Source organism: Malurus melanocephalus, unplaced genomic scaffold (genome assembly GCF_030028575.1).
Source record: "Malurus melanocephalus ecotype Western Australia unplaced genomic scaffold, MMel_1.1 scaffold_0, whole genome shotgun sequence".
NCBI classification, from domain to species: domain Eukaryota; kingdom Metazoa; phylum Chordata; class Aves; order Passeriformes; family Maluridae; genus Malurus; species Malurus melanocephalus.
Genome location: NW_026623232.1, coordinates 4639241 through 4663855, shown reverse-complemented (window position 1 = coordinate 4663855; position 24615 = coordinate 4639241). Strand labels below are relative to the sequence as shown.

At 38.3% G+C, this 24615-nt stretch overlaps 2 protein-coding genes across 5 annotated transcripts in view; one reads left to right on the top strand and one right to left on the bottom strand.

Moving 5' to 3' along the window:
• Positions 1 to 12003, top strand: part of FBXO33 (F-box protein 33) — an 18776-nt gene extending 6773 nt beyond the window's left edge. The window contains exons 2-4 of the mRNA XM_057369605.1: positions 15 to 125; positions 5360 to 6045; positions 10009 to 12003. Of these exons, the coding sequence (XP_057225588.1) occupies positions 15 to 125; positions 5360 to 6045; positions 10009 to 10280 (1069 nt within the window). The 3' untranslated portion in view covers positions 10281 to 12003. The remainder of the gene's footprint in view (positions 1 to 14; positions 126 to 5359; positions 6046 to 10008) is intronic.
• A 64-nt stretch (positions 12004 to 12067) lies between these two features.
• MIA2 (MIA SH3 domain ER export factor 2) overlaps positions 12068 to 24615 on the bottom strand; it is a 37071-nt gene continuing 24523 nt past the window's right edge. For 2 of the 4 annotated variants that reach the window (XM_057369234.1, XM_057369317.1), the window contains exons 22-29: positions 24086 to 24153; positions 23313 to 23395; positions 22824 to 22955; positions 21157 to 21309; positions 19703 to 19834; positions 17197 to 17273; positions 16565 to 16799; positions 12068 to 15770 (exon numbers count right to left, since the gene is read on the bottom strand). In XM_057369234.1, coding sequence (XP_057225217.1) covers positions 15619 to 15770; positions 16565 to 16799; positions 17197 to 17273; positions 19703 to 19834; positions 21157 to 21309; positions 22824 to 22955; positions 23313 to 23395; positions 24086 to 24153 — 1032 coding nt within the window. In that variant the 3' untranslated portion in view covers positions 12068 to 15618. The remainder of the gene's footprint in view (positions 15771 to 16564; positions 16800 to 17196; positions 17274 to 19702; positions 19835 to 21156; positions 21310 to 22823; positions 22956 to 23312; positions 23396 to 24085; positions 24154 to 24615) is intronic. The other 2 variants (XM_057369400.1, XM_057369473.1) reach the window with 1 other exon arrangement.

Genomic DNA, 24615 nt, shown 5'->3' with positions numbered 1-24615 from the left:
TTGTTGTTTCCTAGGAACCTCCAGAAGTTAAGTCTCTTTGGGGATATAAGCATTCTGCAGCAACATGGAAGTATATCAAATACATACCTTGGAAAGGTTGACCCTGATGGCAAGAAGATTAAGCAGTAAGTTATATTTGTAAACGATCAAATACAATAAAATAATAAATACAGATGATGTAAGACAGAAATTCCTGAAATATATGATTGAGAAGCTCTTAAGTTTTTTAACAGGATGGAAGTCTAAATTATTGGTCCTGCTATTTACATGAAATAGTCTGCTTTTGTGGCTGGTTTTTTTTGTAGGTTTGGTTTTGTTTTTCTTTTTCTCCCTTCTCAGCACAGTGAGAATCCTTACTTTCCTCTTTCATTGTGTTCTAGAAACAATATTATGTTAATGTCAGAAAAGGGGAGGGGGGAATTAGGGGTTGTTCCCAGCACCTTTTCCTATTGCTACATAAAACAAACTAGAAAAGGAAGTAATCTGTTGTATTTCATAAGAGTTGAAAACATTTTTGTGTTTATGTTCTCTTTCAAGTTTACTGCTACAATTATTTCAAGTTGCATCTGAAAACTAGGTTATGTATTTGCAGAACTCGTGAACGATTGCAGCTCTTGATATGCTTGTTTAGTTCAGAGGTGTTTTTTAGCTTGCCATRATTATATTACAGGACAGTCCTTTAATGCTTATAATCCGAGTAGTTATTTATTCTTTGAAAAAGATTAAATACAGTGTAAACAGCTACTGACTTTTGCAAAAAATCATCACAGAGGGAGTGATTCTAACTTAACTATTTCAGCAGTTCTGCTAAAACTTCCCATACTATAAAACCTGAATATCATAATTTTAATTTGTGTCAGTGTGAACAGCTTTCTCCCRGTAGCTTGGGAGTGGAATAACTACAGCCACTCTAGATGCTTACTATTTTTTGTTTTGAGTGATTTTTAGAGCCACTATAGGTTTATTATCAGATCCATGTATGTATGTATGTGAACACAGTAACCAAACTGAACGTTTGCTCTTGACCTAAATTTGCAAACCGGTGCAAATACAACAGTGAGACACATAGTGTATCTTTGTCGTCTGTTGTGTTTAGAACGCAGAACTTGGAGCAATTTGTGATTGAGTCTAACGTATGTWCTGTAGTGCTGTGTGCAGGTAAAAGGCTCATTTGGTAAAAGCTCATTTATTTGATACCCTTTGTGAAAACATAGATATATAATCAAATCTTTGAGGGGTTTGAGGAGAGCCATCTAAGCAGATATTTAGTCAGCTGAGTGCATGTTTAAATGTTTCTTCAAGCAACTATGAACATTTTGAAGCCATAAACCATTCAAAACTCATTATCTAACTTGATGTTAGTCTTTTAGATGAGTATTGACCTTTGTACATTTTGGAATGAGCAAATAAGTGCTACCTCTTTAGTTTGGTTAATTTTGGTGTTGCTTTTTTTCTTTGGCTGTTTTGATTGTGGTTTGTTTTTTTTTTCTAGAATAAAACAATGTATTTCGSACTTGCTAAAACTTGACTAAATTAAAGAAAGGCTGGCAGTGTTTTGTTCAGTTGTCTGAAGTTTGAGAACTAGTAGCAGACTTACTTCAGAAAGTAAATATTTATGGCTTCTTAGTCTAGTTTTTTGCACTTGGGCTTTGCATTAGTTAAGTTGCAAAACAGGGATACTGATAACTAACAGTGAAAGGTACAAGCAACCTTTGGAGACAGTGCTATTGGTAGTTAAGCATTTTTAGTACCTGTATACTAATAAACTTTACTAGCTGTTTCAGAAACTTCCTACAATTAATGCAGTCAAAGAAGAAAATGTGATGTTTCCTGAAATCTGACTTTGAGCTGGGTGTAACAGATTGTGGGTGAAATCTCAGCTATTACAGAACCATTAGGATTCTTCCCCAGGTCAAGGCTAAGGGTTGTCCTGAGACAGAGGAGGCTTTGGATTCTGTTTTAAAAATACATTTGCAATGATCAGCATGAGTTTGTAATGCTTATTCCTTTTCTGTATAGCATGTGTGTCTCTGGTTACTTTCTGAAATTCTCATTACAACCCTGTTTCTTGGTGCTGGGAAGCTCAGTGTAAACAGTACATTTGTCTTGAGTTGAATAACGGGTAGTTGTTTAAAATTTTGGCYTTCTGAAATCTGCTTCTCGTGATTGATTTGGTTTCTAAAAGAACTAGTTTAAACTCTGTTATTAAATGAAATATTTTGAATGATAGTATTTAATTAAACAAATGGCCTTGATATGGATCTTAGTAGTATGTTTGCTTCCTCTCCAGGGCCATGGTTGTGCTTTAGTCCTGGTTAAGACTAGTTTTGGGGCTTAAACGGTAACACAGCCTCTCTAGTCAGGCTTCATTCTCTCCTCTGGATGAAAACACCGTTTGGGGCATTAATTGTGAAAGTACATTATTTTGAGGTTTTTTATTTTTCAAATAGTTTGCTTGGGTATAGTAATTAGTAGGTTAAATATGAATGGTGGCCATCCCATAATTGCTGCTTACTGGGAGCAAAGAGGACTGATGACACTTGTTGAGACATCAGTAGGTTGTGTTGCTTTTTGGCATGTGCTGAGTTCTGCTTGTATTTTCTGTTATATGCTCAGACTTTAGTTTTATAAGTAAGCTTTGAAATAAGTGTGTTAATTTCAGATATTTGTTGTAGTACATGCCAGGCAATGGAAGTAAATATGTGTTTAATTTTCTAGAATACAATTCAGACTATTTTCGCAAACTCCAGTTAGATGCAATCTATTTATGAAAAATAGAATGTACATAAGATTTTGCAGGGGAGGGAAAAAAMCAAACTGCTAGGGTGTTTAAGAATTTATTTGAAATATGTTAAAAYGAATGACCTGTAACTTATATAGTGCTTTTTATCTGGCCTTATTTAAAGTGGATATTAAAAACAATTCAGAAGTTATTGCTGTTAAATATTCTCTATTGACATTGACTAAGAACTGGAGAAAGTTTCCTTAGGACCTACAGGTCATTAGACTAGGGGCACAAATCTAGATACTCGTATAAATACTTCAGTGCTTGCACTAAAAAGTTGATGTGCACATAGCATTAAATCATTGTCTCTTCTAAAAAGTTGTATGACAACCACAATTTAAACAGATTTTTAGTGCAGTGAGGCATATAGGTGGTAGTATTCTACTGAACACCTCAAAATTGATTTGTCTTAAATAGTTCTGTAAAATATTAAGAGCACTATTAAGATTGATTACCTGGGCTATTACAAAATAAATTCTACAATTGCTGTRACCATTACAGAACCTTTTGTAGATTGGGCATAAGGGGAGGGAAGAGACTTTCGAAGAAATTTGAGATTGCTATGGTAGAATCTTTTTCTTTGGAGGATTATGAGATAATCTGCCTTCAATTTAAGCATTGGTAAGAATAATTATGAAAAAAACATTGCCAGGATCAAATAAGGCTCATCTGAACTTTAAATAAATTTAGGAATAAAATATAAAAACTGCAGTCTGTGAATCTTACCTACTGTTTAAAACGGTTTCATTTGGTCACAGTTGCCAGTCCTCAATTTAAAATAAAGTGTTTGAAGAAATCTGGAAATAYTGAAGTCTTTTTCCTTGATGACTATCCTAGGCAAAACCTTGGGAACTGAGGTGTGAAAACAGATACAATAAGCACACCAGCTTTTCCACTTGGGTGCAGTCAGGTCTTGCAAATGTAGTACCTTCATAGAAGGAAGAAAGCATATGTGGCCAAGGACAGGCATGAATAAGGATTTGTTGAGGGGGGAGGCTGAATGAAGGCTGATCTTCTAACTTTATTACAACAGAAGGATTATGGGACATCGAAGGTATCTCTTGCAAGAAGAGGGGGGAATCACTGCAGAGTTCTTCACTGTTGGATGTTACAGTTGCTAAACACTTACTTGGCTAAGAGAGGAACCTGGATAAGTTTGTACAAGTGAAATCTCAGAGTTGCAAAATATGTAAAGCCACCTCTGTCTGCTCAGGYGGTCTGAGTTACGAAGTTTTGGGAACTAGAGAGATATTTGAGAAATATCCCCATGTGCTTTCCTTGTTCTGTCACTTTCATATGTTAGTGTCTCTTTGCTGTCAGTCAGGATATTGGCCTAAACCTTTAATTTTGTCTGGATGTTATTAAAGTTATGTGGATGAGAATAACAACTTTGTAATGTTTTGCTTAGATATATAAAATATACAGATCCTCATAGCAATAAACAAGTAAGTGTTCTGTGCAAAATCATTACCTGATTCGAGGAAAAAAAAGTTCTGCTAATTTTCTACTGGAGGTGTTTGCATTTACTTCTTGCTGTTTCATGGGACTATCATAGYCTGGCTCAACTGCTTTCCTGTAATGCTGGTCTTTCCCTCTGGCTGACCAGGACTTGCGATCAAATACTTACAAATGASACATATGCATCTAAAATGCTAAAACAACACTTGTTGTTTCGGTGGGAGGATTCTTTTGGGCCTTTACGGYTGTAGAAGCTGTACAGAAGACTGGAAAAATACTTGTATGGAGAAAGTTTATAGAGTGTGACTGTACTATTTGAATTTAATATTGAAAATTTAAAATACTTCTGTTGCCTTCTGGAACAAAATATCAACATAATGAACATCTATTCACTAAAAAAAAAAAAGGGTAGGAGAGGTGGGGTGTATCAGAATAAATTTGGAATAATCTGGCACTGATAATTTGAGACTGAAATGTTACTAGGTCTGGGTTGTTTTGGTAAAACATGAACCTGTTAGCACTTAGAAATCTAGTTAGTTGTACATTTGGAATTGCTTAAAGAATCTTCTCGCATGTATGTTCTTTACACTTTAATGAGCAAAGGCAAGCAGGTAATTTCACACCATTCYAACTAATGCTCAAAATCAAGTTTCTGCAACCTTTCATTGAAAATGACTTTTTTTCCATACTAAATTTGCGGTTCTAGAGAAGTTAGGAAATACAAAAAGCTGTTTTTAAAAACAAGAGCTGTGTTTGAAAAGCTTTACAGGTTTTCATATTTGCATAACCTTAAAATGTATGTGGGAGGGTGTTAAATATATGCTGGAAAATACATGAAATGAAGTTCATAGTGTGCCATCGTTTTTGAAAGTCAAAGTATATTTTAAAWTTTTTTTAGTTTACTATTTTAACCTTTTAAATGCAGTGGAGGTTGAAATGCTCTGGGAGATTTGCAGTCAGGTTGCTGTTCACAAGAACTATAATAACAGCACCTTTCTGGAGAATAAGGCTATGAATRAAGGAAGAATAACGCTTGAATAAAAAAATGGAATGGTATGCAGTTGGTAAGAATAAACCATGTTTAATAGGATCATTGTCTGTTTTGTTTACTTGCAGAATCCAACAGCTGTTTGAAGAGATATTAGGCAATAGCAGGCAATTGAAATGGCTGTCTTGTGGGTTAATGCTGCAAATAGTAACTCCCACATCATTGTCCTCCTTATCAAACCCCATAGCCAACACCATGGAACATCTGAGCTTATTGGACAACCACATCCCTGGTAATACCACTCTTATCACTGCGGTTGAATTGGAGCGTTTTGTGAATCTGCGTTCGCTCGCTTTGGATTTCTGTGATTTTACAGCTGAAATGGCAAGAGTCCTGGCTGACAGCAACCATGTGCCTTTGCATCGACTCTCTCTCCTGGTCCACAGTGTTTCCATAATGCACAAGTCATTGGACAATATGCCAAAAGATGAGAATTGGCAGGCGCTGACTCGCAACAGCACTAATCTTCGGGTCTATATAATGGCTTTTGATGTCAAGAGTGATGATATGTTAAGGATTCTTAAGCCCAGTATCCCCCTAGAGAGGATTCACTTTGACAGCTATGTCACTTGTGTTTCAGGGGCTGTTGTTGACCTCATATCCAGGCAGTATGACAAGTTCCTCACTCATTTTATACTAATGAATGATGTGATAGATATGTCTGCCTTCCCAGATCTCAGTGACAACCGCAATGAAGATCCACTTGTCTTATTAGCCTGGAGGTGCACAAGACTGTCTCTCCTAGCTGTTCATGGTAGGTAACACATTGCATGGGCATAGTATGTGACTTTAAAATGCTTACAAGCTTTCAGTCTTTCTAATCATAGTGTGTTTTAGTGGCATGTTATTCAAAAGGCTGCTGCACAGTTGCTATACATGCTGTTGTTGAAGATATTTGTTGTATATGAGTTTTCAACAAACTTGTATCTTACTAACTTCTATTGAGAAATCACACAGGATTTTATTAAACTCCTCACAGAGATGAGGATAACTTAAGAAGTGAGCATTCCAGGAGGCTTATCCTACAAGTAGTCTGCACTGTGCAAGTTCCACTAAGTGACTGGTTATGTGCATGGGAAATGAAAACATTTGCTGTTTTACTGTGAGCTCATATTCTAATAAGATAATTTTGCTTCCTGTTTGTAAACAACATGAGTGAAGTGCCCCAAAGCTGAGAGGAAGAAATTTGTTATCAGTTTAGTAAGACTACCAGCAGATGAAGACTGAAAAATATGTGGAGGAGGTTGCCTCACTGAGTGCATTGATTTCATCAATAAAACCAGAGCTAGGTTTATCCCACCTATTTATTTGCCACATAGTAGCAAATAACTTTTAGAATTTACTCAGCTCATCAATGCAGCACTTGGCAGTAGAAGTTACAGCAGCTTGGCACCTGAAAAATGAAGCAATGCAGAATAATGCTTTTTTGTTTGTGCTGAAATCAGCTTACGAAGACCAAGTTTGTTGATGCATGAAGGAGTTAAGTGATTACTATGGTGTTGCATAAGAATGAATGTGTTTCCTCAGACTGCTTGGGGGACTAAAACTCCAGGCGTTAAGTACAAACAGGAGACCTTCAGCAGCAGGAGGCATACATTCAGATTTCCATCTGTTGAAGTCAAAAGGTCCTGCTTTGTTTGCTTGTTTTTTGGGGTTTTTTTTTCTTTTTTTTCCCCCAAGGTCTTTTACTGAAATATTATTGCTTGGGGAGGCATGATCAATTCAGCTGTCTCTCCTTTGTAGTTTCCCGGTGAGACAGATTTTGGATGCTGGTACATGACTGTACCAGTCTAGGTGTGGATTTTAGCAGTTTCTTCTAGAATTTGGATACATGTTTGAGGATCTTTAAAAAAATTTAAATTACATGTTACCTTAAATTATCGTCCTGCTACAGAAAACTAATATATTATCTGACTTTAAAGCTTATAAAACATCTGAACATAAGCTAGTGTAAGTATAATTTAATATCAGCATATGTTTGTTCAGTAGAAGGGATTAGTGCACAGCATTGGGAAAGCAAATGTCTTTCATGTTTCTGTCTAKCAAATAGTTGTTGCAACATCACCTTTCTTTGGAGAGATTCTGTGCCTGCCTGTGTGAGAGAATGGCCAAATATCACCTTGCTGTTATGCTGGGATAACAGATTCTTTACCCTTCTTTTCCCCCCTCCTTGCAGCAGAAGCTAGCTGAGATGCTTACAAATATCTCCTGATCTTTTCTAAGCTGTGAGCATGATTTCTCTAGTACTATACGGCAAGCATCTTTCTTGGAGAGGAGTAAGTGTAGGAAGAACACTGCTAGGAAGAAATATCCAGAATGCTGTGATGCCTCAGTACAGCATCTTAACCTCATGCTTGGATTCTCTGAGGTTTACCATATAATGTTTTCTGTCTCCACTTCTCATATTATACTGTCAAATTTCAGGAAAAGGAGGTGGTTTTGTTCAAGGTGCCATAATTCACTTTAAGTGCTCAGTTTTCTTCTGTCTCCTGAAGAGGTTGTTCTTCAGTTTCTAGTGCTTTTCAGGCTTTTGTATGTGTGCGTTTGTGTGTATATTTCCTCTTTTGGTATTAGTTTGCTTTTGAAAAAAAGCTTTGATTACATCTAGTTTTGGCTGCTACTTGTCACTGGCCAAAAGAGGAAGGGGAAAACATTTGCTAAGGACACCTTACAAAGGGTGCTTTGAGATTGGCTTTTGTGGGAAGTCATCTGTCCACTAAGATAGCATGTCCAGCAGCCAGAGGAAGGGAGATGTTAAATACATTCTTGTAGAATGAAGAAAGTATGTAAAGAGTATGTGGCCATTTGGGATTGGATGGAGACAGTACAATACTCAGAGTGGTATGATCTTGTATAAAAAAGGCCTTCTAAAATTTTCTTGCTTCCTCCTTAAGGGACGGATTCTTCCAGATGGATTCTATGACTTTGTGTTATAATCATACTGGTGAAGTTTTATTCTGTCCATGAGCAAAAGGAAAGTTGATATTTTTGTTAGCAAGGAAGAACAAATTGCAGTGTGTTCATGGTAAATTTGTTGTTCAGAAATATCAGTGGTGAAGTGATTACTATTATCTCTGAATACTTAGCTGAACAGAGACTTTTTGGCTGCTGGGAGGTCACTAAGAAATTTCAGGCAAAACTTTTGAAATTTAAAATGAGACTAAGCTGGGAATAAGATGGTTATTCCATAGCATAGAGGATCTCACCATGAAAAGCTACAGCAAGTGCCATATGTCTGACCATAGGATGGTAAAGGGGTTTTGTGTGCAGGGTTTTTTTTTTTTTTTCACCTTTATTCTTGCACATTCTTTCAAGGATTTCTTTGGTAAGTTCCTTTACAATCAAGATAACTGGGAGGTGGTGTGAGCTCCTTCATGTCCTGATAGGAGAGTATCACCATACAGGGAGGAATTTTCCATTGAGTTTAATGTCCCTGTTAAGGAAGAGACATTGAATCAAGCTGCCTGAATTATGACAGCTTTATCTTCTGTGGACAGTTGTGTTGGAGGTGAAGTATTCAGCAGATGAAGATTGTGGGARTTCATGCATTCCTAATGGTTAATACACCAGAAATGAGCCTTGCAGATGTGTGCAGGCTTCTTTGTTGAAAACCTACCCTAACCAGCATATTTACAGAGACACATTAGAAAAAAGTAAATGAAAACAGAATAGAAATGCTTTTCTTTATTACTTTGACRTTTTTTCTTCATTCTCTGTCTATTTTATTTTGATATATTATGATGTAGAGCGCGTTAACTGCATTGTTGGAAGACCAAACCACAGATAGCTTTTACTTCTCAGCAGTTTAAATATTGTGCAGACTGTAGCTTTACTTGGAATCTACTTGGGCATCTCACCAAGAAGCTTAGCACCTGCAGGAATGATGATGAAGGCAGAAATGAGCCTTTGCTTTTGCAGTGCAAGGGCTGATTTGGCAGAGCTCCCCAAAAAGGAAGTTCCCAGACCATCTGTGGTTTGCATCTGAATAGGGAGGAGCTCAGCATTTCCCTTAGCCAGGGTTCAGAAAGCTAACAGGTAACTGGGGAGTAGGAGTTTTTAAAGAGGAATGCTAATATATAATGTGAAGAGAGGGATGCTTTGTAATTATGTTTTATCTSAGAATAACAAGGTACRTGTAGTTTATTTTAGAGATATATAGATATATGTATAGATATATAGATGTATATACACACTGGRGTGACCTGAAGAGTGTAAGTGGTGTGTAAGTGTTGACTTTTTGTTTGTTTGGTGGTGATTTTGTTTGGGTTTTTATTTTTTTAATAAGTCTACTGCTAAAGCAACAAACGCAAATCTTTTTTTTTTTCTGGCATAATCAGAGTTTTAAAGCAGTCCTTTTATGCATTCACTTAACTCACTTTTTTTCATTTTACTTATACTACAGAGTATATCACAGGAAGTTTGAAATTGCATATATAACTTAAGAGTAGTCCACTACTCTGCAACTGGGGGGAAAAGATATAGAAAAGCTTGTGAAACTATCTGAAATACTTTATACTTTCTTATTCAAAGTATAGAACGGGGGCTTCCCTACATGAAACCAAAAATCCTCTGTCACCATGGCCTAGGGAATTTCTGCCAGATGAAACAGGACAGAATAGGTTGGGAGAGATATTGAGATAATCTGGTATTAAGTACTACAGTAAGCAAATGTCTTGTAGGAGAATGACAGAGYGACTTTGTTTTTCTTTCTCCATAGGTTACACAGTCTGGGCTCATAATCTTATAGCAATTGCTCGTCTTCGTGGCTCTGACCTGAAAGTACTGGAAGTCACAGAAGAAAGCATTGAATTCGACCAAGGAGAACTGGCTGATCAGGATGTGGATCCAGTACACAATTTCATTGAGCAAGTATCTCTCGGGTTGGGTCGACCTTGGCACGCTGTCATGGACATAGAGCTGCTCAGTGTCTTCACTGAGCCAACCCGTCACTTTTACAGAGAGATGCAAAGCTTCAGTGAAGGCATTTAGCTCCTTATTTACAATTCCTGTGGTTACATATGCAAGTAGGGTCCTATTATGTTTTTTCGGTAGTGTGAATTAACCCCTTTTGTGCTGTGTTTAATCAGTATTAGCTATATAGAATTATATATGTGTATTCTACTTCTTGATCAAAGAACGTAGTCGGGTATTGGTTTAGAAGCTGAAAGTGGCAGTGTTTAGGGTTTTCACGGTTAATGGACTTGTCTACCAAACCTTGCAAAGATACAGCCAAAGGCTGTCTGAGGTTGCCGGCTAACTTTACTTTAATTGAGTAACTGCGTTTTGAATTATTTTGCTATTATATTGGAGTCCTGTGCTCGGGAGCCAACTGTTTTTAATACCCATATCCATAGCCCAGTGGATTTCTATGCTGTCATTGTGTGCTTAATCCAGTAGCATGCTACTTAATAGGCTTAAGGGACGAGAAGTCTATCCAGGGCTGTTCACTGTAAGACTCTTACCTTGCTTGATTTCACGTGCGAATTCTGCAGCATGGCTTAACTCCATTCTCGGCTTTCCTTAGCTGTTAAGCAGCGGTGTGAAACACTAGTATTCAGGTTCCTGCGCTTACAGATTCACTCCATAAACTATAGTCTTTTGGATTTTTTGCAAATTCCTTGTTTGTTCTCATGTTCTGTCATCTTCCTTAAAAGTTAGCTTTGGGCCAAAGTTTAAAAGGAAAAAGCAAGAACGTGCACTCCGGTGAGGTAAACGCGTAACAGTGAAGATTTCAGTACAAAGGTCTACACCTGCAAACAAACATTAGTCGTGAAATCCCTAACAACCAAGTCACTGGATTTTCTCTGTCAGCGCCTGTGTCAGCTGCCAAAGAATAGATTAAAAACGAAGAAGTGCCCACATGCTGGCAGGGGCAGGCCAACTTTTGGCCAGCCAGATACTGCTAGATTGTAATATATAAGGTCGAATTTCGACCTGTGGTACACAGCTGTGCTGTGGCTCAGTCAGCAACCTCAGAACTCTTAACAAACATGCACCTGTTTCACTGTGAATAGTGAATGTAAAGGAAGGAAAGGAAACAAATACAAAGCTTGTTCTATCACAGGTATGAGCTGCTATGATGCATGAAGAACATTCCATGAAGTATGTTTTAAAATCTTGTTATATCTGAGAGGCTTTAGAAGCCGATGTAACTGTTTCAGGGCAACCGCGGTACAGACGTGGTCTCTGTGAGACTTCCACCTGACCCCAGTTTTAAGTGGTACGAATGTTGTGCATTTAATGTTTAAAGGACAGTCTGCAATAATAAAGTAAGTGGCCAACGTGGGTGCCCAGCAGTGCTGAGACCTGGCTGCTATATTGTAAGCTTTGGAAAACACAATTTATGCAACAGATGTCCAGATATGATTCTATTTATGGAAAAAGTTTATATGTGTTTTACAAATGGTTTTACCATCTTATATTAAAATGACCTTTTGACAGGTGTGCGCTGTTTTGTCTCCAGTGAGCACATACCATGCGGATTTTATATGTACATCAGTAGAGTGAATCCACTGGCACAGTGTGTGTATATGCCAGATGTGGTGAGATTTTATCTTATAAATGTGATCAGATTCAAAAAAAACTCCTGACAGAAAATGTAAGGAAACCAGCTGAATGTTTGAATTGATGACTGATGTTGTATGGTTTATGTTAAATGTTATATTCTTTTAATCAATGAATAAAGCATTAAAAATTGATCGCTGTATAAATACTTTGTTATCAGCATGAAGATTTTTAGAATTAAAATGCAATATCGTTCATAAGATATGTATAACTAGTAGCTCCCATTGTGTTTAGGTCAGCAGAAAAATCTAAAATAAGTCACACGGATTTTTTTTTTTTTTTAATTTGGCTGAATTTTGTCAACATTTTTGGGGTGGTGGAGGAATGGAAACAATGCTTTGCTAAAGATCAGACCAGTTAGCACAAACAGTATTTCATTATATGACCTATTAGACTGATACAGTAAACTGTGGATTGTAGAATATAGAARACTATTTTTGAAAAATTACTGCATCAATTGCAATTGCTTAAATCAAAACCTAATGTGCTCAAAAAAATGTGTAGTACTTCTTTGGTGTCCCACTATTAAATAGATTATGAATACCTGCAATGCTTCAGTTTGACGTTTTATCTGTACTCAGAGTACACAGCTGTGCCTTCTGAATGAAAACTGCMGATGTCTGGTCAGCTGTCGAGGAGCTGCCCTTCAGTGGCTGACTGTGCTGTGAGGCTTGTCAGAGTGGCTGGTCAGTGTGTGCGTGCTAAGCACGGACTTCATTCGAGCTGCTCATCTTCATGTTACCATAGCCCAAACTGCTGCCAGGCAGGAGAATTGCACTGCTTGTTCTTCAAGCAGTTTCCTAGAGCTTCCACATTTAGTAAGCAATGTCATTTGCCAACACACTGAAGAGATACCGTGGGTAACAAAGATAAGGTAAATCAAATTAGTTTTTCATGTTCCAGTAAACTGAAATACTGGGACTTGTCTTGGTGCCTTTCAGGGTTCRGCCTCAAGAGGAGGTTTATGTAGCAGTTAAATCTGATGATGAATGCTTTTCAGCATCTGAACCTGAAGTTTGGTCATGAAGGGCTCAAGATGTCAGGAAGTCACAGAAAAAGCCGGAAACAAATGAAGCAAATTCTGCATCCTCTGGTTTAAACAGTTGCAGAATGGTAATGTTCTCTCTGCAAGTTCCTGCATTTTATGGGTAACTGCCTTACTAAACAGAATTGGGAAGTAACGTGTTTGCCTTTCTGTTATATGAAAGTGTTTCTAGTCTGTTTGGTCTGACCTGCTTTCTGCTTTAATTAATTTAATCTTGGAAAGATGAGGAGCAGGAGAAGCAGCCCACTCTACTACGTAGAGATGGGCAGCCCTTTCATTCAGTGCAGTTGCTGCCAGAGCTGGCTCTTATCAATGGCTGTCCCTTTTTAGTGCTTCAGGTCTGATTTTTTTCATACTCACTGGGTTTGAAGTCTATTCACTGGGTTTGGCTTGTGTTCAGGGAAGAAGTCAATGTACTTAAAACAGAGGGCTCGAATCTTTCTATCTTGGCAGTTACAGGGAGTCCAGTAAAGCAGGAGTGTGTGGTGAAAACAGTGTTGGAGAAATGCATCCCTCAGTGTTCTCCTGTCTTAGGAACAATGGGGTTTGTTTTCTGCCTGTATTTTCAGCAGTAATCTGTATTAACGATATCACGATGAAGGGAGTCAAGCAGAAGCAATCTCTAATCTTTAGGAAATTAAGATTCACTTGCATTTGGAGTGGGACCTTACAAACTATGTGATGTTATTTTGAACTTGTATAATCCCAAGAGGAATTTTACTTTTGTTTCTTTGTATTTCCAGTATGATTGTGGGCACAGACTCTTGGTGAGGGAGGAATTTTTCAGCATTAACTTAGAACAAATATTTAACCCACAAAGAGAAAATACTGTGGTTGCTCAGAAAATCTAAAATACATTTGTAAATAGTTTTTGCAGTCTCTGAGGTGAGTTGGGCAAGGAATGAAAAAGGTTTATGGCAGTGTTGTCAGCCCAGGATTTCTGTGCTATCCCAATTCTCTGTGCAGGGACAGGGTTATATTTGGCAGTTCTGGTTGTTCCTAGGGCTGATGACAAGGGTAAGGGCAAAACCCAGTCATTCCATTGAGAATCCTAGTGAAGTCTCTCAGGCAAACTCACAGCAACAACTAATTGGCTAAAAGTGATGCAACAGCCATATTATAYGACATAGTTAATTTAACATGGATGATGCTTTAAAATGTCTGTTGCCAGAATCTGTCATTGAATTGCTGGAGTACAATGGCTTATCTAAATGCTTTGAGGGCTAAACTAGAAGCAGAAAAGATAAGTTACAGGAATGAGCCGTGGAAGAGTTCTACAGCTGAAAGGAGTCAATGTGGGAATAATGGTAGGAGCAGGAATACTGAGCTCCAAGAGAAAATGCTCCCTTGGCAAACTCAAGCTAAGCAATTACAAAAAAAAAAAAAAAAGTGGGCTGGAGGTTTTTTTGGTAACTTCTAATTATGGGGTGTGGTAGCTGCATTTACATGAAAGCCTGAAACTGAGTTGTGTGTGTGCATGCAGAGAATGGGGACTGGTGGTTGAACTGCTGCTGTGAGTCGGGGCTTGCTAAAACCACTTTGCTTCTTTATTTATCTTCGCCTGTCCCTTACCAAATGACTGCGCTGAGTCCTTGCATGGTTTTCAGAYTGAAGCCTAACTATCAGAACAGCCACCAGCTCCTTGCAGAAGTCTTCAGATTATACAGTTGTCAGTAGAAGTGGAGCTTGTCTATCCAGATCCAGCCTGGCACAGGCCAGCCCATGCCCTGGCTGCAGGTGCATGCACTGTGCCTGTTGGGACAGCCATTCCTGCCAGGGAAGCAGCACATGGGAACCTTGCCTGAAGAGGTGAGTGAGGTAACACACCAAAYGCTCTTACAGACACAAACCTACTGCTGCTGCAAGTTTTCCACTTTCTTCTTGTACTTTTAAATTCTGCTTTTGTCCTGGCCAGCATTTTCCAAATGCTGGTGTTAAAATCTGAAGCCTAATAAACTGAATTCATGTTGAACAGTTAAAAAACACCCCTCCTATTAGTTTGCTGCAGACATAAGTCTTCAAAGGCAAGGGCTGGGCTGGGCTGGAGCATCTCCTAGCTCTGACTCCTTCCTCCCAGGTCAGAAAAATACCCTGTACACATCTTCAATGAGCACTACTCCACTCCAGCTTTTGAAGAGGGATGGGAGAGCTGCTCAGCTTTTCTGCTGCTCCTTCCCCCTCAGTGTCGTGGCAGAACTCGAAAGCTGCAAGATCACTTATGAGGTCACTGACAGAGGAGACTCGAGTGGAGGATCATGGTTATTCATCTTCACCTCCTATTATACCATGGTACCAGTGACATTGCTTCCATTTTTTATAGGTTTTTATTAACTGTTTCCATTTGTTTTCATATCCTATTCATAATGCAACAAGCATCACTTTTGGCATGCAGAAAGCTCCCTGTACAGCTAAACCAGGACAAAGCAGCTGGACTTTTACAATAAGGTTCACTTGATTTAATTTTGTACATCTCTGAAGAGATTACTCAAGTTAGAAATACTTAATTTAAAATGACTATTATACAGTGGAAATCACTTATTCACAATATTCATAGTTATTTAATTCTTTATTTACAAAACACTATCCTGAGAATTCTCTATTAAGCTTCAATTTGAGCAAAGTAGTTTGTATAGACCTAAGTAACAATGGTTACTTAACATAAGGAAAAATGCCAGTAGGAGAGCATAGAACTGGTTCAGGACATTCCCATAATGACTGTCAAGTCTCCTGCTGTGGTTCTGGTTGTTCTACAGCTGATGGATTTGACTGAGGTGGTTCAACTCTATTTTCAGGAGGAGGTGGTGGAGGCAAAAATCCAGGGCGTTGAGGTGGATAGTGAGGATAAGGTCTCATTGGAAATGGATTTCTTACTGTGAGAAAATCAGAGTAGTCCAGTTAATATTAATCACAGCAGTAAAAACATGTCCCTGCTCCTCTTGCTGTCTTAGTGCTCAGCTAGGCCTGTCTAACTAGACGTCATATGTCAGGATCTAAAGAGACAGAGATGCCAGGAAGGAGAAGGGCAAACCCATCCCTTTTCTCAGTAGTTACCTGCAACGGCCTCAAAGCAGCAGCTAGCCACTGCCAGCTCCTGGGCTGCTGCTGCCAACATCCCCTTCAGTCTGCCACAGCAGCMCTTGCCTGTCACACCTTACAGATAAATGGCTTAGTTCACACATACTCAGAAAACAGCAGGAGTTAGAAAGAAACCCTGCAGTCTGATACTTATTTCTTGCTCCAGTAATGCAAACTCACAGGGAAAACAGTTGTTTTGCGTCTGTCCCTTTGCAGGGCATCAGCACAGTTCAGAGCCAGAGGATGAAGCTTTCAAGGTTTATGTAAGATGCAATGTCACAGGAAGAAAAGGATTAAGATAACCACCTACTTGCTGTCACTATCCCCCAAAAAGAATCCTTTGAAAGCCGAACAGTAGATGGAGGTGTATTTTCCAGCCAAAGCTAGTATTTGTGAAAACATCAAGATGAGCTATTACAAAGAAGGAAGTGTACAACACAATGAGCCTTAATCAGAAAAGATGCTCCCTGTTAGCTGAATTAAAAAGTAGYGTGTGCAAATATGTACATGTCCACCCACTGTGGTAACTCACTACTGCACAAAGCACTCACGTTCATCGACCTGAAATAAATGCTCAAAAACCACGTACTTGGCARTGGAGGGTGTGGAGGCCCGAAGTCTCGCACTGGAAAGCATTCCCGTGGCCCGTACATGCCAGCAGGAGGAGGGGGAGGAAAAGGAGGTCCTCGTCTCATGAAAGGTACTGGTGGTGCTCTAGGATCCACAGGCAGCAGCGGAGGTCTGACTGGAGGGAAAGGTGGGGGTGCAAACCCTGAACTGACAGCTTCACTTTCAGGTGCCAGTGACTGATCAGGGAGCGAGTTCTGCAACATAAAGAAACCAGGGAAGTTAATGGAGGGAAACTAACATTTCCAGTTGCATCRGGCCCACTTTCATGTAGGTGTGACACTAGTTAAGGGCTAGTTCCAACTCTGCCTGAGCTGCAGCATAATCTCAGCAAGGCTACCTGTATGTACTGACCATCTGCTTGACCACAGTTTCATCTTTTGGGATATAATTAATTTTCAACAGGGATTGTATTAGTAATACATAAAAATTAATTCACCATAATAAGTGTTGTGATAAAAGTATATGTATAATTTTATAATTTGCACGGCAGAGTGCATTATAATGCAACCAATGGAATATAGACAAACGTTTCTATGTTTTTTGCAGAAAAATTAAAGCTTCTTTAAATCAAGCTTCTCTTTAGCTACTTACACTAAGGTTAGAATGATCCTTCATCCCATCTCCACTTGGTTCTGTTCCTGGACTATGTTCTGAAGATGTCTGTCCATCTGTATGCAGAAGGGAAATAAGTAATTCAGTGCTGATCTCTTTCCACCACTGATTTCAGTATTTTTTTCTGAAATCAAGATAGACAGGCAACAAAACCGACAGCAAGCTGCAGATCCATTTCCCCCCTCCCTCTGACTAATGGTTTATTTCTTTGGTATGCCCCACTCTGGGAATGGAGTGCCATGATATGCTCTTGGCACAGAGCCTCACACCAACTGTACACAAGTATGACAAAAAATAATTCCCTTCTTGGTTGACAAATGTCAAGGAGACTTTCGGAACTACAACAGTTTTGGATGAGCACTCAAGTAATAATAGCAAACAACAACAACAATTATAACAATAATCCTCTCATTTGCTTTACTAACTTTATAAGTAAAGAGATAAATACAAACTTCAGTGTTTTTACTTACATACTTTGCTGGGAACAAGCATTTTCAATAACAACAACTGGAGAAAATTATTAAAGGGAATTGTCAGGGAGTAGCATCTGACTGAATATAAATATACACACTAAATGCACTTTCTTTAAACAAACAATACCCCAAACCTGGGATTTGAAAACTATTGCTTTCTTATGCTTCCGCTTGGATAGAAACAACTATACTAAAAACCACAAGACCAAAACAAAACTTCTAACTAGTGACAGAATTTTCATGTGCATGTTTTATTTCCAATCCTTGAAAGMAAACAAAGCTGTTTTCTCAATGAACAGATAGGTCTTTCCAAAAACTCTAATTACTTGCCTTTTCAAGCAGGTCCTACTTTTGTTGATAATATTGTTATTTAATCTAAAACATTTCAATTCCTATGTCACAGAGAATATTCATGCCTTGACATTTACGTTGCATTAACACTTTCCATTTTTGTCCTTGTGAAGTAGCTCACAAACTCTGTCAACCTTTAACCCTTCTTTCTGACAAGAAGTTTCCTGCTCCAGGTACCTCTTCAAGTGAAAAGTTTTTATAGTTTGCCACCCCTGCTTATGAAAATACGTATAATTTTGTGCACTTTAAATAACATTTTTATTGTCTTCCTAAGAAGTATAACTCACTCACTCTAATGAGTGGGAGCCTTGATTTCAGTGCTGAACAACACACTGGTGTTCTGAAGTCAGACGTGATGGATGTGTTGGTTTTTGGTTGGTTGGTTCTTTAATTGAAGGGAAATTGTTTATKTGTGCTTTTTGGGATTTTTTAACAAGTCTAGTGAAATTTTGTGTCTCTAAAAAGCTGCATTCACATATGCTTAATGGAATGGTATGGCAGTTTTGAATTGCCAAAGAACTGAATACAATGTTTAAAAAAGCAATTTAATTGTTGCTTGGCAGTGACTGAAAAAAGGGGTAAAAAAAGATGCAAAAATTAAGTGCAAAGACAGTGCACCTCTCCTATCCTTCAGTCAGCAGCCAGGTGCTGGAAGAAAGACTTCAGTGCAACATGAATTAGAATGCAGAAGAGAAAGTGGAAGTGAAACAGACAAGAGGCTTGGGAAAGAGGGAAGGTCAGTAGCAGCACAGGGACTGAACTGTCATCCAGTAAAGAACAATTCACTGTGAAACCTGAACCTTCAACCTGAAACTAAATTCAGCATTTCCAGTTCTCACTGCGTAGCAGTGGTTCTCTCTCCCCTTGCCAGAAATGGTGCAAGAGGGATGGTAACTTCCTACACTAATCCTATCAGTAACTGAGTCCTGGGTGGTGAAGTTTCTGTTCCAAGTTTAATGGCTTCACTGATTCTTAATGAACCAGACACGTGACTTACCAGGGTATTACATAAAGATAAAAAATGCTAAGTATTAAGCTGTCAATGGTAAGATCTCAGTGACCAAAACCTCACATTTGAGCTTCTGGCGGTTGCCAAGTGTCACAAACTAAAATGTACCTAACTGGCCAGTTCAAAATTAGTGGGTCAGTGAAAGGTGTGACTAAGTTGGGGGCATCGGTACTGGGAACTATAAAAAGCTGCCAGTATGGTCAACAGTTTGAAGGAAGAGGCTTCAAGAACCTTCCACCTCCGTACACCAAGCGAGTGGACACTTGAAAGGTTGGCTGTTTCTCTTTCACTCTGTGAGTCTAACCCTTTCTAACTTTACCAAGTGTGGCATGCAAATGCAAGGGTTTGTGATACTTAAATGCTGTGATGAGCCTTGGGACCAAAACAGACTCTAAACCAATCWTGAGTGGATACCATACAAAACAGTGAGGGTGGACCAAAAAAATTCATGGAATGCCACTCACCTGACAGCAGGGAGGGCTACTGCTCTAGTGGGGAATGGCTGCATCAAGGCCAGCAGGTGTTCAAATGTTTCTTACACAATGGAACTTCAGGTCTGTGGTAGCTATAACCCTGTGCTCTTGCCATGGCTTCTCACAGTCAGTTTACACTGATACTTTCCATTTTAGAATATCATAGAAGCAACTCCCACCTGTTTTATCAAAAGACTGCACATTGTAAGTTCGTAGTTCTGCTGGTCCAGAAAGTCTTCCAGTATTCGGAGGATTAGGGAAAAATCTTTCTTGTCTTCGAGGAGGAAGAACTGGATCAGCATAAGGCTCACCTAACATTGAAAAAAATCACAAAATAGGTCTGTGAARATTTATTCCTCCCATTCCACACAATTTTAGACCAGAAAGATTCTCTAGATAAATTACGTTCTTGTAAATATACAAACTGTCTATTAATCAGGATGAACATACAAATCTTAAATAACCCAAACATATACATCCCACCAAGTATATCCAATGTTAGCTTATGTTTCTAAAGAGCTGCAAAAGAGGAAGTTCATTGATTTTTAATTTAACATAGAGCAGAATTTTGGAAGTTATGATCGCCCAAGTTATAAACAGTGGAGCCTTGAAACAAAGAAGATCGAAGACAAAATAAGGTCTGCAAGTTTTAAGCCATTCTTAGGTAAGAATGCTGTTTTCCATTATGTTTCATAGTACTATAATGTTTCCACCAGCTTGCTGGCATCAGATCTAGCAATCAATCATGCAGCTACAAGACAAACTGTATCAGTGAGATCCAAGTGCAAAAGTAGGCTAAGAACATAGATCAGGCCAAGGAAACAAGACTACTATCTCTCTGCAGTATCCTGTCAACAGACCACACCTGCCAAATGAGAAATTGCATCCTGAGAGGACCTTGGGTTCTAACAACAGGCTTTCACACAGATGTGAACTGCTTGCTGCAGTTATAAGTGAGATACCTTAATCTATATAYGTTACCTAAATTTTATTTTTTCTAAACTTGTAACATTTTTTTCTTCTTTATTACAGGTATCTAGGAAGGTTGAATATCCCCCCAAGTTTTTAATTGAGAAATATCAGCAGAATCCTCTTTGATTCATCTCTGCCCTCCCTGAGCAGATGCGCAAAACAGATGTTTAGCCGAAGACTGATTTTGCTGCTGTCAATGACTGAAGAGAAGTATCAGCAGGAAAACATGTGCCAGAGAGGATGAATGTACCATGGTACTCTTGTACTATTAGCATAAATGACAGTTTTTTTTAACAACCATATTTTTCAACATTACCTAGTTGTTACTTAACTAAATTAAAACTTTTTACTTCTCGTATCTCTTATTAACTATATGGCCCAGACAGGTCTTTTGRTGCACTGAACAAACTCCCAGTAAAATGATGAAACCAAAGAGCTGATTGTCCTTTGGTAATATGTATTTAAAGATAGCAGAGAAAAGCAAGTGAAGCACACTGTTCAAGAAGAGGAAAAAAACTACTATTAAAAAACCCCAGTTCAGCTGCACGTGCAGGTCCAAGAAAACATTTAATATTTTTAAGCCCAAAATACTTAAACACATMCACTGCAAGTCAGTAACTTGCCTTTTCCATGGATACAGTAGCTAAGCAGAGTTTTATACCTGGTGGAGGCAGAATTATCCTGCGTTCTCGTTCCCAAGGAGGAGAGAGGGATCCAGTATCTGATGGTGGTCTGTGGGGATCAGTTAATCTATCAGAATTCAGCTCTCCTCTTTCACTGCCAGCTTCGTACATGGCAGGTGGTCCTCTGGATCCTAATCGAAGAAATCAGGTAGTTATTCACCCAGGAATTTTAAATCCTSTGCTATGGCTTTCCTCCTTAATTCTGAAAACAGCAAAACACATCACGGAATGCCAACACTGACAAGATACAAGAGGTGCCCGGCTCCACAGGACTCTCCAGCTGTTTGCTGATGACCAGTTATGTCTATGAGAAGTGTTTAAAAGTTTGCAATGAAAAGGTCTTAACTCAAGAACAGCACAACATAGAGGACCTGCAATGTTTTTCAAAAAACAAATAATTTTACAAGTTTGATTTAATTTGAAACAGAAACTACTACCCTCATGACAAATAATCTTCTCAGTGATAAAAACCTGCTGCTAATCAAATTAAAAATTAGCAAGCTGAGAGTTAATACTGGTACCATGAAACAACCATCTGCACCATCACTCTGGTTCTTTCTAATTCTTTATTCAAGAAGAAGAAAAATAACAAAACAAAAAAGCTTGATAAAGCCAGTATAATAATCAAGTGCAAAAAAAAAAACCCTGTAAAAATACAGATTTTAGATTGCAAGCTGCCTTTAAAACAGACTGGGCCTGAAAAATGACAGAAATACTGAATTCAGCTATCATTTTCTAATTCTCCATGCTAAAATTCAACCTMAAATTTGAAGGCATGGTGTTTCTTGTGCACTGTGAGATGAGTACTATAATTGCACTTATTGAAATCTTTATAAAAGAGACATTTGGACATATTCCCCACTAATTAAGTACAGGCTTCAGTGGTTGTAATGGTAGAAATAAATTAAACAGTAGCTTCTTTATCACCTGCAACAGAKGCTGAACTTCACTCTAGCATTTATCTACACTGCTTCTATCAACATCAAAAATATGAATGGAGAAGATTTTTCTTCCCTTACAACCTATGCCACTCCAGCTTGCTTTCACCTACTCTTGAATCTCTGAATCGTACTCCTTACACACAACTTTTCTGGTCCTTTCTATCAGTAGGGAAGAAACACTCTCCAGGTATGATGACTGCCTCAAATTTAAAATGAAGGGAAGGCAAACAATTTACTGAACCAGTAACTTTCTAGGATMACAACCCCCAATAAAACTGCCTCATGTTTTTGACAGTGTTCTCTCACTGACTGTAGATCAATGAGATGGAAGGGGGAGTATTCTTTCTTCAGAAAACTAATCAACAWTCTTTTACTTTAAAAACATGCTCATTCCAGCAGAACCCCATCTGTCCAAGAAATAAAAGACAACTGATTAAGTCTGGCTTTTCACTTTTCTTAATCTATGCTTCTAAAGTGAATTCACTGACCAGCCTACTAATAACTAGATTTTCAATTGTACTGTTACACATTAAACAGCTTTAGAAGCAAGCTGAAAAACAGGAAGAGTTTGTCCAATTAACTGTTTATGTTGAATTGGTTGTCTATATACTTTTTGTCACTGACAAGAGGAAAAGGTGTGACAGGTTTATAGGAGAGGAGAGAGACATCCAGAATAGATAAATTTTCAAGTTTAAGAATTGTACCTCTTCCTCCTCCTCCACCTGGAAGCATAGGTGAAAGCCTTAAAGGACCCTCCAATAAAGTTGGAGGGGAAAGAAAAGCTCTTGTTTCAGATGAAGGCCGGCCCATTGGTGAGGGTCCATATGGGGAATGCTCTGGAACAGTTAAAACAAAATGCTCAAGTTCACAATACTTAGTTTAGCAAACTGTATAAATAACTTCTCAGGTGAAGTTAAAAACTGAACTGTGTAACTGAAATTAAAACAGTGCTCTAAACACCATGTGTAACATATTCCCAGTCTACTCTCATCAAGAGTACAAATGCTCTTAGTTTCAACAAAATACTTGACATGACCTAGAGTCACTTATGACCCAATTATTTTTTAAATGACTGGTATTTGCACATGCACATGGCCAAGATAGTTTTCAAACAGTTACACATACGTGTGGTCTTGGGAAACAAAACCATAAACCAAAATAATTACGGTCTGTTTTACAATTCAATACTGTACCTCTGCCAAATGGTCTCATTGGAATATCAAGAGCATAAGGGTCTTTTTCTAAAAGTTCAAGTTTGAATTCTGCTTCAGTTAATCTACAAAAAGACAACAAATAAGTAGTAAGTGGCCATGAAATGCAAGAGCTTCACCAGACTACACTATTTACTGCTAGGCTTTCTACTTAACTGGTTAATGAACCAAGGTATTTAATTCCTAAACAAATAAAGAAAAGGATGTCACCGTACTCTGAACTTAAAGATGCCTGAAAGGAAAGTATTTCTCTATGCTGCTGTGCTCAAGTAAATAAGTTCTGCAATTCAGAAGCTGAAGGGGCATTTTAGATGTCACATTTCTAGTATGACAACTCTCTAACTCCCAAGTATTAGTTAACCTCACACCTAACCTCACACCTGGAAGTTCCTTTTAACTGCCCCCAGCTGATGTTAGTTCAGCATTAACTTCTGATATAAGTGTAAACCATGACATCTGGTTGATACACGTACTTCAAACAAACAAACAAAAAAACCCCACCAACATTTGTGTTCTAGCACTACATTCTGCTTCTTTCCTAAAGTATTTCAATACTTCATGTAGTCCCTAAGTTCTTACTTTSTTGCATGTCATAATTACAGGAAAGCTCAAGTGACTCCCTTTCTTTCACAACACTGTGATCTCTCTGCCCTGTTTGGGCCACAATTCATTAACAGAAAACATCAAACTGCCTAAACCTAAAACATGGGTTTTTKAATTACATTTCTTTAGGAGTAGATGAGGACTGCACTTACTTTTGTCTGTTATGTGCATTTTCTTTCTTTATATCATTGAGGTGTCTTTCAGCTGCTCGGGCTGTCAGCTTTGGAGAAGGACGAAAATCAGATGCTTACATATTACTATATATTGATTATATGCTTCATAAATATGACAGTTCCTAGATGGAAGTTTCACCTTTTATGTGAAGTGGATGGACTGCATTTTCACAAGATATGACTCATGTATGGACCTTCACGTACGTCAGCAAAGGGTAATAGCAGCTCTACAACCCAAATTTTTGAGGAATAAGGAGGCTTTCCTGCAGCTTSTTAAAACTTCAGAAATTAAATTAAATTCACTGGCTATAGCTGCTTTGAAGCATCTACAGAAGTTTTAAAGTCTCAAATTCTGGGTAAGAAAGTTTTATTTCAAAGTCAGATAGCTCAAATTTCTGGAATTATGACCAMAAAGAACCACAGGTTTTAGCAGGATTTTATTTCAGACATTCGGAGACTGTATCAGTCAGGAGATAGTTTAAATTTTCCTGTTTGGAAAAAAAGGGCAA